This window comes from Hippocampus guttulatus, chromosome 2 (assembly GCF_054856545.1).
Source record: "Hippocampus guttulatus isolate MCC_2025c chromosome 2, RoL_Hgut_1.0, whole genome shotgun sequence".
Classification (NCBI taxonomy): Eukaryota; Metazoa; Chordata; class Actinopteri; order Syngnathiformes; family Syngnathidae; genus Hippocampus; species Hippocampus guttulatus.
Genome location: NC_141262.1, coordinates 25102459 through 25125012, shown reverse-complemented (window position 1 = coordinate 25125012; position 22554 = coordinate 25102459). Strand labels below are relative to the sequence as shown.

The window sequence follows — 22554 nt, the reverse complement described above, 5'->3', positions numbered from 1 at the left end:
GTGCAACGATTATCTGCACCAACTGCACAACCGTCATCATATTGTATTGCACCACTGATCTCTGCTCGATACTTGGCACAGTATCGCACAGCTGTCATTGGGTGTCACTACTGCACAATGGTCCCCTTAGATGATGGGAAGTCTGTCGATATTTAGCATTCATCATTTCCTCGTTTATCGTAGTTGCTTGTTATTGATAATACTACTGTAGCCTCTACTACCGGAGACAAATTCCTTGTGCGTTCTACATAATTGGCCAATAAAGATGCTTCTGATGGGTCTGATTCTGATCAGATGGGCCGTCCTGCCATTTTTCCATTAAAAACAAACGAAACTAAACGACGTTCCGTTCCGTGTATGGACAGCAACGGTGAATCGTTACTCATGTGCCATAGTTGGGCGCCACGAGTAAGTGAACCCTTATCTCAACAGTAACACCCAAGCAGCTGGACATGTTAATTGCCGGACTTGAGAAACGATTAACAGCAGACTGCCCATCGTCACGGCCTCTGGATCGCTTCTTGACGTCGTCGTCGTCATCGGTTTGGGATCGTTGAGGTAAAACCCTCAACGATCCCGCCCACGGTTAGACATCAAGAAGTCTGCCCCGCCGTTTTCAGCAGCATGTGCGTTTCCAAGTTTACAAAGAAATTGCTGTGTTGCAGAAAAAGATTCAGCGAGTAAGCAGCACCGGAGAAATGGGAGGCGAGTGAGCATCGGCCTTTTTAAATCAGACTACTGATGCATAACAAGATACGTGCTGAGCGGTGGCGGCAGGGCTCGAAATCACCAGCAAGGCTCTGATATATTTTGCAAAGCAGGTCTTTGACTTGAAAGTCATGAATTTAAAAAGCTAAGGAAGTGCAGTGTATGCAAAGTCCCCCACCCGCCCCCCTCCTACCCAAAAAAGTGCACCATTCCTGGCAAAGGCAATGACAAAGAAGAGAAGAACTCCAAACGAGTTAACTTGAGTGATGAGAAATGTCAAATATGCAGAACGGCTCGCGTTGAAACACTCTCAGGGTTCCACCGCTGGAAGTAGTACAACTAATAGTCACGTTTTGCGGCTTGCCAAAAGGCCAAAGAGAAGAGGAGCAAAAAACAAAAACAAAAAAGAAAAAGAAAAGGAGAATTCCAGTCAGCTGTCACAGAAGCAGCAGAAAATAGACTGACAGAAATCTCTGGCGATGATCAGCTGCAACATAAACATTCCCGAAGCCCGAGGAAGCCTCCAGGAATCAACGAATCGATCAATACTTTAAACTCGGGAGTCCAAAGAAATTCCAAACGTCCGACGTGATGCACATCAAAATTTGCGCGATGCAGCATTGAAACGATGACTTTGGCGGCGCTTCTTGGCGGCGCAAAATCGAATGGAAATTCAACCCTGTAATTGGTTGCCACTCAACACTGAGAGCGCGCGCATCGCTTGAGGGAGTGCGAGCAGCGGCGGTCGGCTCTTGAATGGCACGCTGTGCGGCCGCACATCTCGCGCATACCAGAAACGGCCACTGAGTAAGGAGTCTGGGGAACAAATGCTCAGCAAAATCCTCCGCCGTAACGATCTTGCAATGAATTCATTGCAAGAAAATCTACTGGTTGACATTTCTGTTTTTCTGAGGGCTTCGTGGGGAAAGTCATTAGTAAATAAATAAGTCGCTTCCACTGCCCACATCTGGGCTTCATTCATCCAGGTATAAACAGTAAAGAGCAACCAAATAGGATCCTGAAAAAAGGTACCCACAAAAAAAACTGTTTTGCATTCTACATAGCCGACTGGGAGTAAACAAACCAAATTGGGATTACACGGCGGCCATTAGGCTTCTATTTTTATATCCAGGTGCCTGCAGCTTCATGAGGCATTGATGCAAGTAGATGGCAAAAAATGTGGAGTGGATTCCATCAAACACAGAAGGGACACACAAAATCTCTTGCTGGTTGTGTCGAGCGGGTTCGTTTAATAATACGACTTCTGGAAAGAGTAGAGGTTCTTTTTTTTTTTGAACTGCCGTCTTGGTCGGAGGGCAGGGGCGGTTCTGGATCAATTTCTCTGAGGGGGCCGGGCTGGGGCCAGGGGTTTTGATGGGGGGGCACATTCAACCCAGGGCTAAAAAGACAGATTCGAAATCTTATTTGACTTTTTATTTCTTCAGACTTGGGTGTCTTGAAAGGCGCTTATAAATAAAATGTATTATTATTATTATTATTATTATTAGGAGGGCTAAAATGTCTGCAAGCGTAACAATACGTCTGTTGAGAATATTCAAGCCAGGGGATGATATGGTACCAGCCTGCCGGGGACAAAAATTGCAAATACACTGAAGCGGATGTTTTACATGCATATAATTATCCAAATTTTAAAAGGCAATGTCTTATATATTGATCCTGTTAAATAAAAATTAAAATAAAAAGGGAGACTAAAAAAGTTACACACACACACACACACACGCGCGCGCACACACACACGCATACACACACAGACACGCACACTCACACACACAGAGACACGCACACACGCACGCACGCACACGCGCACACACACACACACACGCAAATAGCACTCGTGTCGTGGTAATTTCCTTCTCTGCGGACTGCTTCTCATTTTCCCGCTCATTTTTAAATGGCGCAGCGCACTAAAGGGTCCGACTAGAATGTTAAATCACGCGCTTTGGTTCCACCTTTCGCGTCGGCGACTCGGCACGACTGCGTAATCTGCGCTCGGAGGGGGGGCGACAGGGGGGGCCAGAATCGGTGCTACAGGGGCACTGGCCCCCGTTGGCCCCCCCCCAGAACCGCCACTGTCGGAGGGGGGATGCAACACCACCATGTGTACAGCTCGTGGACTCTCGTATGACTAATGAACGGCTGTGCATGCTCCATGCATACTCTGTGCTCTGTGGACAGGCATCGCTAGTCGAACAAGCAAACACGATTTGCTCATATCGTTACGCTGGTGTTTCAAGTATCATCGCACCTACAAAATACTCTCATACCCGTCAACCTCGGCTAATAGCCGCCCTTATAAATGATTACGATTCCCCTTACAAAGCAACAAAAACCCGTACAACGGCTTACCGCGCATGGGCACATCATGTTTTATCAACCCGACCGTACGCAGCGATGAAAAAAAATATATACGATTCAGGATTACTTTTGCTGGTTTGCCGTGACGATAGTAGCGATCGACGACGGCATTGTCGTTGGCTACCAGCAGAGAGACGATCTGGATTTGAGCCAAAATGGTCTTTGTGAGATCGGTTCACAATTGTTTTTTTTCCCGTATAAAAGTTGTAATACGCCGTACATGATTTGAAATGATTTTAAAAAAACGTATAAAATACGGGAGAAACGTCCAAGTTGACAAGTATGTACTCCACTAAGTATACATCAGTCCTGTGCAGAAAAGGATTTTTAATTATTGGACCTTTGAAGGCATCGACAAAAGGGAAAGTGCAACTTATACCCAAACTTGCAGCCATTGATAGAAGCAAGTGGATTTCAGCTTTTCGGGAGCCCCACAAAACACGTCCACACATACGTAAGAGATCATATCCAGCGTCTTGTTAACGGCTCGGACGGCCGCTCGTGTTATCATCACGAACGGGCGTTGAGGGTCTCTTGCCGCCTTGGACGCAACACGATGATTGCTGATGAAATGAAAACGCTTTCCCGCCAAAAGCCGCTCCCATCTTTTGACACTCTCCGAGAGGCGGAGCTCTAAGGGACCACACAACGCAACAGTGTGAAGAACGAGGGGGCGGTGGGATTTTTGGCAAAGCGGAGAGGATTTGCTTGCAAGGGAAAGACGATCATTCCCCAGAATGAGATGCAGAATATAAACATACACGGGGTAACAACAACGAGGTTCTGAAAAGTGGTCGGAGGGATGCTGCCAACTTGGAAAAGCAACAAAAATGGTTTACAGCTCATTAGCCCTGCGTCCCAAAGGAGTCCAAGCAGATGCTGCCTGTAGACTTACAGGAGCAAACCCCCCCCCCAGGCTAATTGTGCAGCCCGATGAGGCTACGTTGTCTGGCGAAGAAATGCGATACCGGAGTGCCAACTGAGAGGCGCGAACTTCTGCGGCCGATGCGGCGAGACAGCAGAATGAATCCATCGCCAAGCTGTTCACCGTCAGACCAGCGTTACTTGGTTGTTAACAGTCCCCCGGCTGGTGTCCGATGGGTGTCGTTTGCAAAGACTAAAGAGGCAACAATGCACATTTTATTTGGGCGGGCGGAACGCAGACCACAATGAGCGGCTCCGAAGTGGCAAAGGGGCTCCGAGATTGGGTTTCGACCAGATAAGACGGAGGCTGTCAAACGACGTTGCCGCTGAGCCGCTCGGCTTTCTCACAGTGTGAAACATTCAATCGCCAAAGATGCGTGAAAATTCAAACCCGATCCTGGGGATAGAAGACGCTCGCTGGAGAGAGCTTTCGCATTTTTTGGTGATTTTTTTTTTTTGGTGGGAAGTTATATCTTGTCATTATAGACTATAAGCGTGATTTTAGCACGCAGGGAGGGGAAAAAGTTGGGAAAGCCAGCGGAGCGTGTCAGCGAGAGGACTTTCTCGCTCATCTCCCATTGGGAAGGGATGATGGGAACGGCTGGTGGGGATGCCTGCGGTTTGGGTTTCCTCCCGCAAAAACCTCACCGGGTCACCGAAAAGCGTTTAATGAATCGCAAAAGTGCGAGCGGACACCCTGCCCAAGTGAGCCAAAAGCAAAGGATGGCTACGATTCCCAGGATTTTCAAACGGACAGATATATACGTCCCATTGGGGTCTTTGTAGGTCTCCGCAAAAGAAACACCTACGCAGCCTTGTGTTTATCCACATTGAATTATTCAATGGAAAACTTTCATTAAACACAAAACCAAAAGACCGTTTTGCTAAGTGGAGCTCAAAACCTCAAGCAGGAGAAAGCGAGGGGCGAATTTGTCGCTCCCAAGCGAGCGTTTACATGCCACAGAGGCACCGTAAATTCAAAATCTGATGCTCAAGAAACGAGGCGGATGAATGTAACCCGATGGCCGATGACAGCAGAACATTTTGTCGTGAGATAGGTTTAGAGGGCCAAGCATAAGTTGCCTTGGAGACCTTGAAATCCGCACGCTAAAACGTAGGATGACATTTGTCCACATCTGCCACTGGTTTTTCCTTCTTAATGTCAAGTACGTACAGTGTATATATTTGCAGTGCCGCGTCGCTGCTGCCGTGCGTTTCCTCAATCGCTTCTCGAGTGATAAACGCTTCGCTCATGAATAAAGCCACGCCGTCCAAGTATCTTCCCTCAGCCAAATGAGCATTCCATCGCTCGGAATTTTGGACGGCGTGGTCTTTCTAATCACCAGTAGCGACAAAGCCCCATTTTGAGGTTGGAATGTTTTGCAATCTCTGCATGACTGACCTGGCCTGGAAATCAGAGTTGCTGCTAATGAGCCCCCTCCAAAAACATGATTGAGCTGGCTTTGCGAGTGGGGGGGAAAAAAATAATAAATTCTCTCTCTCTCATATGTATATGCTGTATATATACAGTCAAACCTCCGTTTTCGAATGTCTCGGTTCTCGACCAATTCAGTTTTCAACAAAAAAGTTTTTTACGCCTTGGATGACGAACAAATTTCGGTTCTCGAACAAACTGAGCGCGCTTGAATGCACCATTTGACTCCTCTCGCCTTCCTTACACGAGGAAGTGACCCTTCCTCGTGTTGCTTTCCATTGTGAGCAGACGTGTTCAGTAAACATTTTTATTTTAAAAAGAGCGTGGTTTCGGTTTTTGAACAATTTCGGTTTTCGAACAGCCTTCTGGAACGGATTATGGACGGAAAAAAAAATATATATATATTTTCTTTTTTAACCTTTGGCTCACATTTGACCTCACTTCGAACAAAGTTCAGTGGGTTATCCTGAAGCCGTCATGTGCCTAATCAAGCGTCCCTGGAATCAACATGTTTGCGGAGGCATCTGTGAGCCTTCAGCAGATCAGCAATTAGCAGCCCAGTCTTCTCTTAACGTGAATAATCCATGAGAACCTGCCAGCAGCTTGGAGACATTCATTAAAGAGAACTTTTTTTTTTTTTGTCCTCTCCCATCGGCATCGCCTCAAATAAATCTGATGTGTGAGCGGACGCTGAATAACGGAAACCTCTTTATTTTACATGAAGCACCACGGGGCACTGCTTTTGCCTGGCCAAACACAGCAGGTAATGAAACAGTCATGCAGTGAAAGGTTCATGATTCTTCTCTGAGCGACTTTTGACAACAAATTGGTTCCGCCTATTTTGAAGAAGGCGACGGAGGCGCGTTCTTTTGTTCCTTAATAACGGCCGTGTTCTCCGCCGCTCCCTCTGCCAAAGTGACGTCTGTTCATTCGCTCGTACCGCACCATGTCACAAATCCTCGGCGTAAACTTGCAGACACGCAACAAGCTGAGATTGTCGTTCCCTCCGCGGCGCGGGGACCGCTTGCACACTCGCCAACTCGTCCTTCGTCGTCTCCGAAATAGCCGACACCTGACGCGACAACTGGGATCTTCCGGCGGGTCTCGGCACGCCGACACCCCGGTCCACAATCCGCGGGTCCCGTTTCAAAGCCTCGTGAGCCGCCGGGCCGCTCGTACGCCGGCCGGGGGTCTATTTGAGAGTGGTGACCTTCGACCCCCAGCTTCCGCAGCGTGATCACATCCCGCTGTGCATTCTTTCACGCGCTGACTACCTTTCACCGAGACGCTGTGCTGCAAAACTCGCATTGATGACCAAACGCTCAGCCCACAATGAGAAGAGTAAATTGTAGCATGCATGCACGAGTATTTCACTTCTTAATTCATGAACTGAACATAATTCATTCATTCGCGGGGGGTGCTGGAGCCGATCCCGGCTGTCTTCAGGCAACCTGAACTGGTTGCCAGCCAATCGAAGGGCACACAGAGACCAACAACCATCTGCGCTCACACTCACACTTTGACAATTTGGAGTGTTCAATCATCCTGCCATGCATGTTTTTGGAGTGTGGGAGGAAACCGGAGTACCCGGAGAAAAACCACGCAGGCCCGGGGAGAACATGCAAACTCCACACAGGAAGGCCGCAGCCGGCATCGAACCCACGGCCTCTGCACTCTGAGGTTGATGTGCTAACCACTAGACCACCGGGCCGCCTTGAACATAATACATCAAAAATAAAAAATTAAAGGCATTGTGCTTCTTTTATACTTTTTTTTAAATCAACGGAGTAAACGCTGTCCATCAGAAAATCAAAACGGGCAGGAGCCGTCGTGCTATCTTCAGAGCGGCGTCGAGTAACGTAAGGTTGCTTCAACCTTGGCCTCATTGCGCCGCCAATTCTCCCGTTGGCCTCTTTTTTTTTTTTTTTTTGAGTCAGCGCGCGTGAGTCAGTGAGTTGCAGCGACACGCGGCGTGACTCGACTCTTCAAGACGAACGTCTTTGTTGGCCCTAAGAACACGAGGAAGAGGTCGGGGCAAAGCGAGGATCCGGACAACCAAGTGGAGGTTTTGGACAACGTGATGTGAAATGAGGAGGATTTGGATGCCTGGGAGATGTTTGGGCAACTCTCTCCTTGCCGTTAATGCGGAAAATCAAACACAAATTGGTATCGTTGTCAAGATGTCAAGCTTTAGTTGGCATAAAATTAATATGACATTTGACTTCATTTGGTAAATTGGCCACTAAAAGGGCCCCCAGAAAGATCCATAAAAGACCCAGACTTGTTGTTCCCATTAAATGACTGGAAAGTGTGCAGACGCTAAGCAAATCAACGCAGAACAACTGTAATATTGGTTTCCCCCTTGTTTTTAAGTATGTATGTATTTATCATTCTTAAGAAGAAACTTAAAAAAAAAAACCAAAACGTTCCAATATTGGAGCCACAAAACCACTAGAGAAGCTCATATTCATGACAAACGTTTACACATTTCATTTAAACAGGCCAAATGGCTTTCAAGGAGGACCTTCAAGCCCATCTTTTCACATTGTTGCGTGTTTATGATGGGTAGGCCCGCCATGCTTGGGATCCATTAAGGAGTTTTGGAATTCTTTTTTCCGCTCCCCCCACCTCAAGCTGACTTTGGACTCATTTGCCCCCTTTTGGCATCCAACAATGAAGCATTTCGCACACCTTTGCCAGGGTTGTAAAAATGCATTGAATGCAGACAAGTAAATGTCAACTTTAATGACAAGCCTACTGGTTGACTGCAACGCAGTTAAAGTCACGTCGTTCGTGCGCTTTGCTCTCTGGCATCAATTATAACACTTTACAGGCCGACTGGATTGAATCAGAGCAGCCGGCCGGCTTTCCACACGCAGCACGAGGTGACACAAACAGAAACGGCGCATGCTTGTTTTGGATGTTGAATGAAGCCGCTGACCTCCTGGAACATGTGCATGCACACACGCACACGCACACACACAAAAAGTAATTGAAGTGCCCTCCGTCTTAAGGCCCTCAGGCCACATGCAAGCGTCGAAGGCGTGATTTACATCCTGGCCTTCTAACTTCAGCGGCCACCGTCACATGTGGGAGCTGAAAAGTCGTCAATCAAAGGTCGGCTGCCTCTGCGGCGTTCCGAGCCGATGGCTTGTACCGCTCCGGCCCCAAATTTGTCTCTCCCGTTTTCAGGACCACTGTTGGTGGGCCCTCGGTATGCCCGTAAATCACATGGGAATGATTGCTTTTGTTTGCCGCCTCACAGACGAAGGCCCGAAGCCTCTCGGATGAGGTGAAAACGGTGAGGAAGCAGCAGTCATGAGGAAAAACGCCCCAGGAAATGACTCTGACTAAATGCCGCTGTAACAGTTCACGTCAGTTCAACTCTCTATTATTGTGGTCTGGAATTATTTTTTAAAAACAGCCTGCCGGGGCTCTTAAGGCCTTTATTTGCCTTAATTAAAACTTCATGCCGCTTCCTCGTCAAATTAAAAATCAAGTGACGAACAGCTTCAGACAAGAGGCGCAAATTGTTCCGGCTAAAATTAGGACCCTATTCTCATGGCGCGGTACCTGCGTGGCTCGCCACGGTTCCATCAGCAAATCAGCCCATTATCAAGGGGGAACGCTCCGGACTTAAAAAAAAAAAAAAGGAGCTTTTACACTTCATTTTCACCCTGTGCGCTCTTGGAAAATGTTAGGAGTGCCACTCGGGGGTGATCCGAATCATTTTAATTAGAATCAAAACTTCGGTGCATGTCACAGCGGAGGTATTCGTGTTCCCGAGGATCACCTGTACGGCTGCTCCACCGGGAGCTCATTTGAGAGCGGCAAGGGACCATACTTGAAATTCTTGCTGTAAAAACAAAATTTAGCATTCCTCTCAAACTAGAATAACAAGCGCGCCTGCTGCCGCCGCTCTTTATTTAGCAGATCAAGGGAGCCACTTGCCAGCGAGACATCTTGTTTGTTTTTGCAGAAGTGGAAGGCACCAAAGGGCCACACAAGTGGAAGCTTGACAAGCGCAGTTCAACAATAATAAACGGCCGTTTGTGGCGCGCGAGGACTTTTTGGGAGATGAGAACTTCCCCTTTCCAACTGATCGAGTGGTTTGAATCAAGTTGGAATACATTATTCCTGAGTGATGTTATTGCAGATGAGGAAAAAAGGTCCCGGCTGGTCCATTACAATCGACCGTTTCAATAACACCTGCGCTCTCGTTGTCAGCGCAACACGTGACCGGTGAGCTAGGCACTCTGTGTATATTCGGCAAGGTAAGATTTTGATGGAGCGCTCGATTAAAGACGAGTTTATGGCGGCACTAAATAACAGGTGCGAAGAACGGCCGACTCAGCGTGCCGAGCGTTCATCTTGACCCTCTCGGCGCCTGTGATGCGGATCCAGGGGGAGGGGGGAGCAGCGGTAACACAACTCCATTCGCTCGTAAATCAAGGCGGTTGTCTGCTGCGGCGATGATGAAAAAGATGAGGGTGAGTGACTTCAGAAGCGCAGGACAAGGTGGCTTCTTGTGCAAAAAAAATAAATACCATCACGGGAGGATCACTTTGCCTCACCACAGGATGAAAGCACTGGCGGTCACCAATTTTTTTTTTCTTCCTGAATTTATTTGTAATGCAGGCTTTTCGATGCCTTTTTAGGTGCTCATCATAAAATACTGTACTACACACACACACACACACCGTATTGGCCGAATATAAGACTGTGTTTTTTGCATTGAAATGAGACTGAAAAAGTGGGGGTCGTCTTATATTCGGGGTCGAGACATTATACCCATTCACGACGCTAGATTGCGAATGAAGCGAATGCTGAACTTGACTCCCCAGGCCAAAGTGAACCCCTGCCACGAATAAAAATAAAAATATCGGTCGCACGAAGAAGAAAAATAAAAAATAGCGGTAAGAAAGAAAAGAGAAGAAAATAACAGAAGAGATAACAGAAAATGGAGAAACGTAGCGACAATCTGGAAAAAATATCGGCCAGGTTAACCGGCAGCTGAGGAGAATTATGATGTCATTTACAGTTCAAAAACCAGAAGCCATTCATTTACAAATGGGATTGCACTTTAGTTTACATATTTAAATGTTCAGATATTAAGATTTGAATGAGGCAAAATTACATACTTTTTCTCTCAAATATATTGTTATAATCATTTGTTTCAGATGTACTGTAATTATTTTCAAAAAGTCTTTTTTCAAACTTGAGTCTTGAAAAAGAGGGGGTCGTCTTATAGTCAGGGCCATTTTATATTCTGGCCAATACGGTATATATATATATATATATATATATATATATATACACACTGTATATATATTTTTTTTCATATGAAACTTAAGCTCATGGTGTAGTTTTTACAAATGCTGCAGACGATCACGAACAGTCAATCTTCGCAAAGTACCATTGAGTTTGGATGGCCGATCTGGAGTTGCCACGGCAACAAGAAGGATGCCATTCATCACATTATTACGAGGCACTGCGAGGCGAATTCAAACGTGGCTCGAGTTTCATAACATCATCGACAGCACTAGACCGGAAGCCGCGCCAGCATTCCCACACCAGCAGCATTTTGAAAAATATGACAGTTGTCACGATCCGTCACCCCGGGCGACTACCCGCAGGATCCTGTCAAGAGAGGCGACCGCCACGCCAGTCGCTAAAACTAGAGCGGGGCCGCTCATAAAGGCCTCCTGTCGTCAATCAACAAACACACCGCCTCGCAGACATGACAAGCCGGACCCTCCGCCATCAAACATGTCGTCACACAATGGGACCAATCATTGGAATGCGGACAATGTCGGCCTTTCACCGGGCTTTCCGCAACGACGTGTTGCCGCGGTGATCAAAATCTGAAAGCGCCATGCCCAACATGAGCAATCTGGAATTAAGAATGGAAGACACCCTTATCGTCGATTCTTCGTGATATAATTGCAATGATGCGCATGCATATTTTTCCAGGCTTCCTAGTCGACGGGGGTTGTGTAATTGTTAGGTGGCACTCGTTTCTGCCATAGATTGATTTTTTGTTTTTTTTGACTAAGCCTCTGGGCGAGGGTTTGTGCTAGCGGTTGGCGTCCGTTTGAGTTTGGACACCTCAAGCTGCCAGGAAATGTGGGTGGGCAGCCGCCTGTAACATAAGCCCCGTCCGACAAGCGCGCTTACAGTCCGACTGCACTCCTCCACTTGAAAGTAGAAACGAGGGCATCGGGATTGTCATTTATTTTTTTTCAACGAAGCAACAAACTCGTCTCTGTTATCTGTTACGTTCCGATGATAAATGTGTGAATGCTTTGCTGCCAGATTGATCTGAACTTGTGACAGCGTGCTTGAAAGCTCCCTTGGGATCAATTTAATCGTGCGGGATGTCAATATTTGCACGCTTCGCGTGAGGATTTCGCAGTGGGATGATGCCACTTGGCGTGGAAATACAGAAGCCCATTACGTGCCGCGCGTACAGTAAAGTGGACATTGTGTACTTTGCAAGTGAACATCCACAAATCCATTTTTTTTTTTTTTTTTTTTTACATGGGTTGTAAACTGCCATGGGATAATGAATAATCTGCCCTAGTTTCAAGATCATGTATCTCAGACAGTGTAGTGCGACGTTCAAACCCTCGCACGTCCGCTGACACAGTCAGATTAGCAGCCAATATAATCGTATCGGGGCTTAGTTTGGACTGCGGCGTTGGTCTTGCTTAAAACGATGAGGAGACATGGGGGGGGGGGGGGGGGGCTACCGTTTGTGGCTCGCGTGTTCCCAGCTGTCCATTCCTCGTTGGCGGCCGCCCATTGGAAAGCTTTTCTCAATTTAGGGGGGACACAGAATTACCTTTTTAAGCAATTTGAAACTTGTGTTGGATGCTTGGCGGCCCGGTGGGCCAGTGGTTAGAACGTCGACCTAACAGTGCAGAGGTACCAGGTTCAATTCCAGCTCTGGCCTCCCTGTGTGGAGTTTGCATGTTCTCCCCAGGCCTGCGTGGGTTTTCTCCAGGTACTCTGGTTTCCTCCCACATTCCAAAAACATGCATGGCAGGCTGATTGAACACTCTAAATCACAGGTGTCAAAGTCAAGGCCCGGTGGCCAGATCTGGCCTGCCACATCATTTTATGTGGCCCGCGAAAGCGAATCAAACACCGCAACTTCCATGATGCTTGCTAAAATATGGACCAAAATTTCACATTCTCAAATGTAATAAATAAGAGACATTGTAAGCATTTTCTTGTTGCAAAACACCTCATGAAAGTAACTTAAACAATAGTTGAATAAACTGTTATTCCTGACTTCTTCATATGATTTCAGTCATAATGGCCCTCCAAGGGAAATGGTAACTAAAATGTGGCCCGTGGCGAAAATGGGTTTGATGCTCTAAATTGTCCCTAGGTGTGAGTGTGAGCGCGGATGGTTGTTCGTCTCTATGTGCCCTGCGATTGGCTGGCAACTGGTTCAGGGTGTCCCCCGCCTACTACCTGAAGACACGTGGGATAGGCTCCAGCACGCCGCGACCCTTCTGAGGATAAAGCGGATCGGAAAATGAATGAATGAATGTTGGATGCTGTCAAGGTGGCGTTACGCAATCGGATTGAGAAAGGAACAAAATTAAAGCCAAGAAAATCAGGCCCGTCATGAAGTGAGTCATGCACGCGCAAAGCCCAAAAGGGGTTCAAATATGGGACGATATTTGCATTTGGGAGCGGCATTTGTGAACAGGTGGAGCGGCCATGTTGACTGTGGGACGCCCGATAGGTGACTGTTCAATTCATCAATCATCTTGACCAATTTGGGAGAAGTGGGCGCAGCCGACTGACCCAATTGGCCTTACGATATCCATTTCCGTGATGGTCCCTTTCCTGATTGCCCCAAGTGGTGGATCAGCCAGTTGTGCACCTCAGCCGATCCCACCGTTCCGGTTTGACTTAACAATTGTCACCAATCACAACCGCATTGTCAGGTCTCGGATTACATTTGACTATGGGGCTCCCAGAGCAGCTGCCAGACTGTAAAAAAAAAAAAAAAAAAAAAAAAAAAAAAAGAGTTACCATGTTACATCTAAGAGCACGGAAGCCGTACGGATGACACCACGCTGCGTTCGTTTCCACGTTGTAAAGATTTCACCGCAAGCCTTAAAACCGGAGAAAAAGTTGCTCAGCAATTGGCGTCCATCAGTCCCACGGCACTAAAGTGTGTTTTGGCCCGTAGGTGGAAAAGTGCCGGACTGTCCCTAGAGCCGCAAGACACGCTTGCATGAACTGCTTTGCGCATGTGGCGGGCCAACTTTTTTGACCGCCACGACTTCTCGGCAAAGTAACGTGTCCGTGACAAGCAGCGACGCTTGGGTCGAAACAGAAACACTGGCCTCCCTTTGGCGTTTGCCTATTTCAGGCCATTTCATGACCGTGACATGCATGCAGTGGCTCAAAGAAGTCAGTCATCATAAAAGAACTCATTTTGACAGCGGAACGATGGAGTGCAGCGAGTTCACGAGACAATTGAAAAGGTTGCGCGCTTTGTCAAACGCCAATTCTGGTTTTGCGCCAAGGCGTCAAGGTCCGGTTGAAACGGTCACTATTTAAATACTCGTCGACTCCTCTCCGTCGTGGAATTGTAAGCGTCGCAACAGATGGGCTGAAATCTCAAGTTTCCTCTCTGATGTTTTTATTTTAATCCCGCCTGTCGTTCTGTCGGCTCCCTCGCAAGACAGACAAAAGTTCCCTGAGGTCAAAGGCCCGGTCCACTCTGAGGGACCAGACCATAAACAAGAGAGCGGTCGCCACCGCTGCTTTTTATTTGTCACCACTGATGTCATGTAGCAGTATCTTCGGCATCTCCGTGAGAGCCTCAAGGGTTTGGCGGGGGTGTCGAGCGATGGGCAAAGCTCAGGGGGGGTGGGGGGGCTCATCAAAACACGCCTCAGACGTCCGTCTGCTGCCTGCACGGATGCAATCAAATAGCTCCTCTACCGCCCGGATAAATGGATGCTACTTTGTCTAGCAGCCTCTTTCTCATGCCGCCATGTAACTTCCCGTCGGAGTGACGAAAAAGTGTATGCGATTAGAGATGTCCAAACGATGGTCCGGGGGGCCACTTATGACCCGCTGTCCAGTTTTAGCGGCCCGCAGCGTATACTAAAAATAACAACTGACATGGTCCGCGATTATATTCTATATATTTTTTTTAATGGTACTACTGGGGAAGTGTTAGAAGTGGAGCTGTCCAAAAAGTTGGGGGATGTGAATTGTGGGTCCTACAACTCCTACTATTATGACACAAATGCATTCACAGCTGAAACAGGAGCAGGATTTCTTTTCGCAACATTGTGGGGAATAAAGATAATTTAGTGTCAGAAACAAAAATGTTTTTCTGCACTTTCTGTTTCGTGTTAAGTTCCAATTTGTCACCATAATCATATTCGTTGTCCTCCAGTATGGGGTGCTTGCTCTCATTTTGGTTGTGAATGTGGAGATGCGATTCAGCTGCTGCTCAGGCGGGTTTACAATATCGGTTACAAAGATGCGGGTCACCCACACCCCACTGCAAAAAAATAATAATAGTAATTGTATCTATTTGCCTGATCACCTTTGACAGAAAGCCTTGCCATAGCAGTTTTTCCAAATAACGACATTAAATCAGCAATATATAATTGCACGAATATTTGATTGCTTTTACCGTGTTTAATAAGTTAAAAAAAAAATCAAAGTGGCCCTTATATCTTGCCGTTTTTCTGTATGCAGCCCTTGGATGAAAAAGCGTTTACACTGACTGAAGTACATAGGCCTTGACAACGAGGCGCTCTACAGCGGCAATGACAGACCCACAAAAAAACTATTGAACACGATATCTCCACAATTTAAGTGATCACTCTTTGCACGTTTTTCAGCAATTGACTTTCAGCATGTCGGACGTTTACAAATAAATGTCTGAATTCAGTTTTTCTATGTCTTTCATAAATCGGGCTGAATACAGTTCAATTCTTTTTCTCCTACAAAACAAGATTTGGGCAAGGCTGAACCATGACGATGAAAGGCCCGTAACATCAATTGTAAGGCCAGAGGACATTTCGAGGGACGCGTTGACAGGTAAACAGGTGGCGACACCATCGTCCCAAGTGCACCGAGCAGATCATGGTAGCCATAACCCACCGACACCCCTCGAGGGTAAACACCGACAAAGAACAGAAGGAGGCCTTTCAGCACAGTGCAAAAAAACCGCCGTAAAAGCCCACCCTACCCCCGTTCCATCGACCCAGAGTCATCTGTTTTCTGTTTCGCTGCCACCGTCTTTGAGCAGATCTTCAACACTCTCACCTTCGAGAATATCCATTCCTCACCTCCCCCCCAGAAGCCCCCCCGCACCCCTCCCCCTTTGCGGAGGTGGTGTAGACATGCACCTGTCTGTGGGGATTCATTCAATCGCCGTCTACAGCCCCCTGCAGCAGCATAATTCACTGCCGTCGGACGCCAATCGGCGCTATGATCGTAATCAATCAGTCCGTGAAGCTTTTCCCAAATACTGGATACAAAAAGAGTTGAGCTAATACGCCCGTTGCTATTGTTGTGCGCCAACATGAAAGCGAGTGTTAACAAAAGCGCCTTTGTGCCTTCAAGTCTTAAACCAGGCCTCAACCACAGTGTTGACACACCATAAAATGTCATTAATTGGAAGGAAGTGCTTCCAAATGGGTGATTACAGCCTCTTTAGAAAATAGAAAAAAAAAAAGGGAAGATAACATTGTCAAAAGCGAGCAGGCTACTACTCGACTTGAATGCAATCGAGACATTCCATTTTATGCGGCTATAGGCTGACGAAATTGCCGTTTTGGCTCCGGAGAAGAAGCTTTGCTTTCAAATGCAAACTGCGAGAGGCTGCAGCGGGACGTCTGGCCTCACGCACTCCGCCACAAGCTTCTGGCACATTATTATTTCCAAGTGTCATTCCCCCCTCCTCCACCCACACCCCCTCTCTAACAGAGCTTGCGTTGTTTCCGGGACTGTCGCTTAATGAAACGCGCCGACTTCCTCGCTCCCCGTGGTGCGGCGGGCGGCCTCTCGGAGGACTGCGACGGAAGGAAGTTAGGAGGCTTTAAAAAGGACGCGGTGCTCGCCGCTTGTTTACTGCAAGACGCCTGCTAATGTGTGATGTGGTGCAATTGCTCTGTGCGCCTGGCTGTCTGCTTTCGTGGTGGGTAAAAAAAAATGTTTTTAAATATGCAAACTGTCATCTTTCATGGTGCGTTCAACCAGAGGCGTCCCGCTGTCCGGATTCTGCGTCTCCTTCTACAAATTTGCAGAAATGCCCGGCAAACGGATGGTTTCAATGAGCCGACCGCACGAAGGGGATGCAAACCCCGGCAAAGCCTTGCGAGTGTTTTTCCACACACTTGCCGAGAGGACACAAAGATGAGAGTGGGGAGTGTTGTTAGAAAGGTGAAGAGGATTATGGCTTGCAGTGGGTGGACTGCACAAGCACACACGGTCAACTGCAACATTCACTTGGAAAAATTGTGACAGTTAGCGACCTAAGTGGCTGCCATTTTTGTGGAATTCCCCCCCCCCCCAAAAAAAACATGAATTGACTGCCTCAAAACGCTTTAAAAGTCCACAACAACATGCGATTTAAAGCCGACGTCAACATAATAATTTTTAAAATAATAATTTTTAAAATCTTGTTTTCTCTGCTTTTTGGTCAGAGAACAGAGTTTTTGGTGAAACGAACCTATGTTCTACTGCTGCTTACTAAAGAAGGGGAAAAAGAGAGTTGAGTCTTGAAGGGAGTCCAGTGCCTATACTGTCCCAAGACACATTATGCCAAGTATCAAACTCAAGGCCCGGGGGCATGATGTGGCCCTCCACATCATTTTAAGTGGCCCGCAAAAGCAAATCAAAGTTGACAACTTGCATGATGCCTGCTAAAATCTGTACCAAATTTTCATGTTATCAATCAATGACATTTTCTTGTTACCAAACCCCTCAATACAGTTACTTAAACAATAATTGAATAACACGTTCTTCTTGACTTTTATACAGTTTCAGTCATCACGGCCCTCCAACGGAAACAATAATTACAACGTGGTCCGTGACAAAAATTAGTAAATCCTCCTCGACAGTAGTTGGCGCTATAGCGTGGCAGTTTGGCACATTGGTGAGTCAACATCTGAAGAAATGTCTTCGCAGACCTTTTTTTTTTGTCATCGTGTTGGATGGAATTTGTTTCAATCAAGAGTACTTGGCATTGGTGAGTACTCAAACAGTGAATACTCGTACTGGTATCATCCTGGGGGCGGGGGGGGGGGGGGGGGGGGGGGTTGTATGGAACATCGCCATTACAATGAATTTTCCAGTGCACATCCCCTGGAACGCGGCACAAGTTGTGTTTTCATGCATCAACAGGCTCGGCTTTGATGGCGAGCGCAAATATTGACTCCTCTAGGACGGTGTCCCTGCAGCCGCGGGGGTGAAAGTGGGCTCACCACACCTGCTGCGGCGGCAGCCATATTTACACCCGGCAGCAGACGAGGTCGAGATTCACCGGGGCCCCCTTGTCGCTTCACACATCAGCACACACTCTTCTCCTCAGGCTCCTGACAGGGCCGGCTTTCTCCGCGAGGGAGCGGGAGCTTGGCCAAGCGCACGACCCGAGCTGGAATGCGTGCGTACGCTAAGTACACAACATCCAAATGAGCGACATGACCCAACTGACACGTTCAATACGTGAAGACATTGCCAGTGAGCCGGACCCTTCCGGCACAGAATGCCTACATATAGTCCCCTCCAAAAGTATTGGAACGGCAGCATCAATTCCTTGACTTTTGTTGCAAACTGGAGACATTTGGGTTTCGGGTCAGCGCTTTTATTTCACGGTATTTGCACTTAAGTGTGTTAAACAACTCGGAACAGAGTACCTCTTGTTCGGAGCCGTCCACTTTTCGCGTGAGCAAAAGTATTGGAACGTGATATTTCACCTCCTGGAGCTTGAAGGGAGAGACCCCCCCCCCCCCCCCCACTCCCCCAGAAAGCTACAAGAACTGAAAGAGGCTGTAGTAAAGGCCTGGAAAAACAATTCCAATGAACAGTTTGGGGAAGTCAGTGTGTCGCAGGCGTGATGCGGTTATCGCACGTATGCAATACGTTTGCCCACTTGAAAAGTGGTTGGGTTCAAACAAAAGGATGATGCGTCCTGAATTGTTGAACACAACTAGCCCTAAATAGCATGAAATAAAAGCTGAAATTCTAAACATTTGTCTAATATTCATCTTTTGATCGGAAACCCAAATGTCTTCAGTAGGCAACAAGGAATTGCACGTTGCCCTTCCAGTACCTTTGGAGGGCACCAAATACCCGAACAACACTTAAGCTGTGTTCATACTCCAATTCCAATTTTGGAAAATCTGACCCAGGCATCCAAACCATTTGCCCGGTCAAAAATCCCGGCACTTCTAGCACGTTGACATCCCGATTTTAGCGCGGCTTACACAGCTGCCAGCCATCTTCCTCAACGAGGAAGAGGACGAGTTGGTGTTCCAAGAAGCAATCAAGCCAGTTCAAATGAAAGAATACGATTGCCAATCGCAGAAAAATTCCCCGTATGAAAACAAAGAGCGACTGTTCCACACGTTCAAGAAGGTCTCTGAAAGTGCCGGCGAATCGCAGTGTGGGCTCGAGAAGGGAACTCAAAGGAGGTCTCAGTCATGGGGTCAAAGGGCACCGGTGGGATGGCACTGAGGGTCTATGAGCTGGCTTTTGTGGTCGCTTTAAACCCCCTGCAACCTCAGCCCGGCTTGGTCAGAGAGGCATTGGGGGCGGCAGGGGGTGGCGATGACACCCACGTCACACGACAAAGACTGCACTTGAATGAATCACTGAGTGCAACACTAGAATGGCACTTGGTCGAGGGCAAACCTCCATCAAGGCCCCCCCAGTCAGGAATAGATTTTTTTTGTTGTTGCTGTGGACTTGCTTCCACACAGCAAGTCAACCTAGCTGGACAGTAAATGTTGATGGACACGTGAGAAGAAGCGCTCTAAGATATTTGGTTTAATTTGTTGCTCTCCATTCAGCATTTTGCCCTCAGGTTCCACACACGCCATAAAAGCAAAGCGGGAAAGTGTGCCGCCCTTTCAAAAGAGCCGCGGCCGCCGCTTTCGCTTTCAGAGAAAAAAAAAAAAGGCTATTTCGAGCTTTCAAATGGAGAATTAGAGCAAGTATAGCTTGTGATGAGTCATCGGGATGAACTTGAAAGCACCGCATGCTCAGCTTGACTTGCTCAACTCCGATGGCGAATCAATTGACGCGTGCTGACCCGAGAATTTCAAGGCGTGGGCGTCTCATGAGGTGACTGGTCTTAAGCAGAAGCAGCTGGCTGCCGCCCCCGCCTCTATTGTCTGCTCAGCGTTACCTTGCACTAGCTAATTATCAAAGTTGGGCAACTCGAGTCACATGACTTGACTCGAGTCACATTTGAGTGGCCAAATTTGTGACTGAGATTCGCCTTGAATGTAACTTGAACTCAGTCATTCTGTTTACAAAGTACATTTGACAATTAGTAATCATTAGAAGAAAGCCAGATGCAGGTAAAGGTAGCTGTGTGAACTTTGACGCTAAGATAGCTATTAGCTTGACAGTTTAGCTCACCAATAGCCGGTCAAATATGAACTACATGTTACGGCTCCGAACGTAATGGAGAAGCCAATAAAGCCATCGATTAGACACCACACCAATTAGAGTGTCATCTTGAAAGTATACTATTTTTTAAAAAAAGCAATCGTGATTTTAACATGGATTACACTTTGAGTAATTCTTTGTTTCTAAGCATGATCGCCATATTTGATGTGGCAGGGCCCCGTCAAACCATTGCACATCAACTTGACTCAACTTCACCAAGTGACAACCGATACACTTAATACCTCTCACTCACCCGTTTACACACACAAACAGATTTCAGAAACAGACGGGCACCAAAAAAAACATATCTAGTTTTACGTCTGATGTTGACAGACGTTTTATCATCACAGGAAGAGCCTGGAACTCATAAAAACTCTTAAGATGTTATTTGTTCAATTTTTAGAGGTATAAATGTGCATTTGATTTGTAGCCATAATATACTTTTTGTGTCATGATCACCGGAAATCAATTATCCTTCTAATTTCTGTTGTGACTAATCATAATTTTATTATTTACAACTTGCGTGACCCAAGTAATCACTTGACTCGACTTGCATGAAATTTGGTGGGGACACAGTAACTTGGGACTTCTTTCAAAGGTTAGCGTTAAGACTTGAAACTCACTTATGACTTCAATCCATGACGCCATTATGGCACTTCCCGCCGAGAGGGCATCTAAATTGCTTTGGCCTCAAGGGGTGGACGTGGTCCACTTTAAGGTTAAAGCCTGCAGACTTCGCAATGGACGCAAAGCACTCTTGCCGAATTTAGGCGAAACCAGCAGAAAACTGTCCACCTTGCATTTGAAATTTAAAATGCATACGTTGCTCACTGAGAAATTAAGGAAAATGCCAGTCATGGCTCTACACTTTTATTGGCATCTGAATCAAAATTATACTGGTGCATGGTTGCGTCATGCAAGTTGAAGTATTTTTTTTTTTTATTTACTGCTGCACGTATGTACTGTGAGACTATGTTGAGCTGCCAATCCAAAAACCGAATTTGAAAATACTGGACACAAATCAGAGGGAACAAATGATTCCATCTACCGGCGGCAAGCGGGAAGCTCATGTGTTGCCCGCGTTTCACAACATCGCAAGTGTGCCAGCCACTCAGCACGTCTATGTTTAGGCCGCTCGCTCCATCTCAGCTGTGCGCATCCGTCACGGCGGACCTGCCAAACACGCGGCAACATCCGCCGCGTCCTTGAACGCACCACTCCCCATTCACTCCCACGCGCCGCGTGTGGCTCACCTGGAGGACAGTTGCATTCAGGTGATGCTTGCCGAGCGCTCCGTATCTTGACAAATTGCTCATAAGAACGCTGCGTGGGAAGGATTAAAACACCGTGACGTCAGCGCGGCTTCATTGAGGAGAGTCGGGCATGCGCGCGGCTCGATCTCACCTGGGAGAGCATCTCGTTGACTTTTTGCGCAATCAACGCATCCAAATCGTCGGCCGGTGCGCGCGTCGACGCGTCCACACCGCGCTCCAAGCCAGCCAGCCGGCGCCTGACGTCTGCTGCGTGGATGCTGAGCACCACGCAGAAGGCGATGGACGCCACGGAGCACAGCGACGGTATGACGCTGGCGGCCCGACGCCGAGGGGCCACTTTCTCGTCCATGTTCCCCGCGGAAGCTCCTCGCTCCATCCGAATCACGGCGCGGGTTGACGGTCGCGAGGCGTTCACGTACACCGCCGAAAAACTTGTTGCACCTCAGACGTCCGAGATCCGCGACAGGAGGCGCTGAGGAATTGCGTGTAAGTCAAGGCGGCGTGGGCACTTGCAGCTTTTCCACGCACACGCACAAACACACACGCCCCCACCCTCGTTATGGCAGCTACACGCCCCCAAACTCTCGTGGCACCCAGCAGTCACTCACAGGATGACGACAGCCGTGAAATCAAGTGGCGCGCATGTTCATTTCAATTCAATTAAACTTGAAATGGACAAACAAGCGTAGTGTGAAGGTGAAATTGTTCTTATTTTCCCGAGATTTACGTAGAACGCGTCGGCACAACATAGAATCCATCAGGAGGAACGCACGAAGGCACACCAGATACTAATTAATGTTAATTAGCAGGCGGTCGTCGGATGACGCTTTTCAGGCGAAATGTCGCCATCCAGTGGATAAAAGCAGCAAACAACTCTTTTTTTATTCCCCAAAAATAAACAATACAATACAATACAACGGGCGGCCCGGTAGTCCAGTGGTTAGCACGTCGGCTTCACAGTGCAGAGGTACCGGGTTCGATTCCAGCTCCGGCCTCCCTGTGTGGAGTTTGCATGTTCTCCCCGGGCCTGCGTGGGTTTTCTCCGGGTGCTCCGGTTTCCTCCCACATTCCAAAAACATGCATGGCAGGTTGATTGGACGCTCTAAATTGTCCCTAGGTGTGAGTGTGGGCGTGGATGGTTGTTCGTCTCTGTGTGCCCTGCGATTG

General features: G+C 47.5%; 1 protein-coding gene across 1 annotated transcript in view; it reads right to left on the bottom strand.

Moving 5' to 3' along the window:
* The window catches only part of col25a1 (collagen type XXV alpha 1 chain), an 85800-nt gene extending 63849 nt beyond the window's left edge, over positions 1–21951 (bottom strand). The window contains exons 1-2 of the mRNA XM_086104858.1: positions 21518–21951; positions 21367–21436 (exon numbers count right to left, since the gene is read on the bottom strand). Coding sequence (XP_085960984.1) covers positions 21367–21436; positions 21518–21763 — 316 coding nt within the window. The 5' untranslated portion in view covers positions 21764–21951. The remainder of the gene's footprint in view (positions 1–21366; positions 21437–21517) is intronic.
* Positions 21952–22554: the final 603 nt, after the last annotated feature.